The sequence below is a fragment of the Magnolia sinica genome, chromosome 16, assembly GCF_029962835.1.
Source record: "Magnolia sinica isolate HGM2019 chromosome 16, MsV1, whole genome shotgun sequence".
In the NCBI taxonomy this organism is placed as follows: Eukaryota; Viridiplantae; Streptophyta; class Magnoliopsida; order Magnoliales; family Magnoliaceae; genus Magnolia; species Magnolia sinica.
Window position 1 is genome coordinate 67815374 of NC_080588.1, and position 2363 is coordinate 67817736.

Genomic DNA, 2363 nt, shown 5'->3' on the forward strand with positions numbered 1-2363 from the left:
CAACTCGGAGTTCGAGGAGCGTAAGCGCTCGTCTTCGAGCACCAGCCGATCCTCTTGCCGAAGGAAAAAGCAGGGGCGTTTTTGACCTTTGGGAAGCCGGCCATATGTACGGGGCTTATTCTGGAGGGATAAAAAGAAGTGGGTCTAAAAACGTAAATGGGCCATAAATGGGTTGTACAATGGTAAATTTCTCGTGAAAATGGGGATTTAACCAAAAAAAAAAAAAAAAGAAGCAAATTCTCATGTGAAACGCATGTTAGGGATTGAATACCCACTGTTAAAAAATTTCCAGGGGCAGAAAGTTCTGGATCAAGAGCTGCTATTTCATATAGGTTTGTGTGACCATATCAACAGGTTGGATGGCAAATAAACATTACAGCAAGGCGTGAAAGTTTTTAATGATGGTCGTTCAATTACAACTGGTTTCCTACTGTGCGGTCCACCTAAGAATTGGATCTACCTCATTTTAGGGATCCTGATCTAAGATGATCTGGAAAAACTGATGGACGGAGTGGATATACGACACAACGGTCAGGGTCTCACCCATTAACCCTGCCTCACTTGATCCGCGCTCTGAAATGTACCACCATGTAACCTTATCTTTGGGCCATAAAACCAAGTGCTTCCTCTCTTCCCTTCCAAGTGCGTGGTGTGGAGTGTAGATAAGGTGGGGCCCACCCTTCAATTGAATTTGGTAAGCCATGGCTGATGGAATGCATGTGGTGATGCTTCCATGGCTGGCTTTTGGTCACATGATCCCATTCCTTCAACTCTCCATAGCCTTAGCCAAAGCTGGCATCCGAATCTCCTTCCTCACCACTCAAAAAAACATCCAAAGGCTACCCAAGATCCCACAACATCTAACTGCTCTGATCAATCTGGTGGAGCTTCCCTTGCCGAAGGTGGACGGCCTACCTGAAGGCGCTGAGGCCACTGTCGATATTCTCCACGGGAGTGACGAGTACTTGAAGAAGGCCTACGATCTCTCCTACCCCGCCTTCAAGAAGTTCATTACCGAAGAATCGCCGGACTGGATAGTCCATGATCTCTTCCCCAGTTGGGTGGGCAATGTTGCAAGTGAATTCAACATCCCTCGTGTCTTCTTCTCTATTTGTTCAGCTACCGTAATTGCATTCTTTGGGCCGGTCTCAGACAGCCTAAAGAAAATCTGGCCATCACCAAAAAGCCTGGCATCCCCACCTGAGTGGTTTGAATTCGAGTCGTCCGTTGCCGTTCCGCCCCATGAGACCGATGGCTCCTACCATGGGCTTTTCAACCCAGATGCATCAGGCTTCTCGATTTTAGATCGTTTAGTGCTAGCACTCCAAGAGTGTTCGGCAATGGCAATTCGGAGTTGCAATGAGTTCCAAGGGGAGTACTTGGGCTTACTCAAGAAATTGCGCAAGAGACCGGTCATTCCAGTCGGATTACTTCCACCAACGCCATTAGAGAAGAGAGAAACGACCGACCCCAAGTGGGTAAACACACTTAAATGGCTCGATGAACAGCCCAACAGATCAGTAGTGTTTGTTTGCTTTGGAAGTGAATGTAAACTGAGCAGAGATCAAGTGTATGAGATTGCCCTTGGGCTTCAACTCTCCAATTTGCCATTTCTATGGGCCATCAGGACTCCCATATGGGCAACCAACGACATGGATACCCTTCCGCCGGGATTCAAGAGCCAGATTGGCAGTCGTGGGGTCGTCTATATGGGTTGGGCCCCTCAGTTGGAGATATTGTCCCACCCTTCTGTCGGTGGATCTTTGTTTCACTCTGGGTGGGCGTCCATCATCGAGACCGTCCATTATGGGCATGCTCTCATCGTATTGCCGCTTGCGAACGTCCAATCATTGGATGCGAGGATGTTGGTGGACAAGGGTCTGGCTATAAAAGTTGACGTGAACGACGATGGGTCCTTCCACAGGGATGCAGTCGCTCGGTCGCTGAGGCTGGCCATGGTCGAAGAGGAAGGAGAAAGGTTTAGGCTTAAATCGATAGAAATGAAGGCCATTTTCAGTGATCAGACACTCCATGAAAACTGCATGAATGAATTTATCAACTTCCTCAAAAGCTCCTAGACATAAAGGGCAACTGATCTGAAATAAAATGTACAGATGTGGTTGTTAGCATTCCAAACTTGTATATGATATGATTTGTATTTTCAGGGAACTTTCCCATTGAATGTGAACTTAGTTCTGTATGATTATGGTTGCTTTAATCCAGCCGTTGATCTTACAGCCCCATCATTGGTGAATAATGGGGGCTGATGTTGGCCTTTTTTTTTTCCATCACGGTGGGTGGACATCATCCCCAAAATGAAGCAGATGCAGATCCAAGTTGTAGGTGATCATTCTGGTGGCCGA

At 47.1% G+C, this 2363-nt stretch overlaps 1 protein-coding gene across 1 annotated transcript; it reads left to right on the forward strand.

Moving 5' to 3' along the window:
- The first annotated feature begins 701 nt into the window (after positions 1-701).
- LOC131228912 (putative UDP-rhamnose:rhamnosyltransferase 1) lies at positions 702-2078 on the forward strand. Its single transcript, XM_058224750.1, has one exon. It carries the CDS (start codon positions 702-704, stop codon positions 2076-2078), a length of 1377 nt encoding a protein of 458 aa, XP_058080733.1.
- The last annotated feature ends 285 nt before the right edge of the window (positions 2079-2363 follow it).

What these genes read in the sequence shown, in the direction of transcription:
- LOC131228912 (XM_058224750.1), top strand. Translation starts at nt 702, where the DNA reads ATGGCTGATGGAATGCATGTGGTGATGCTTCCATGGCTGGCTTTTGGT.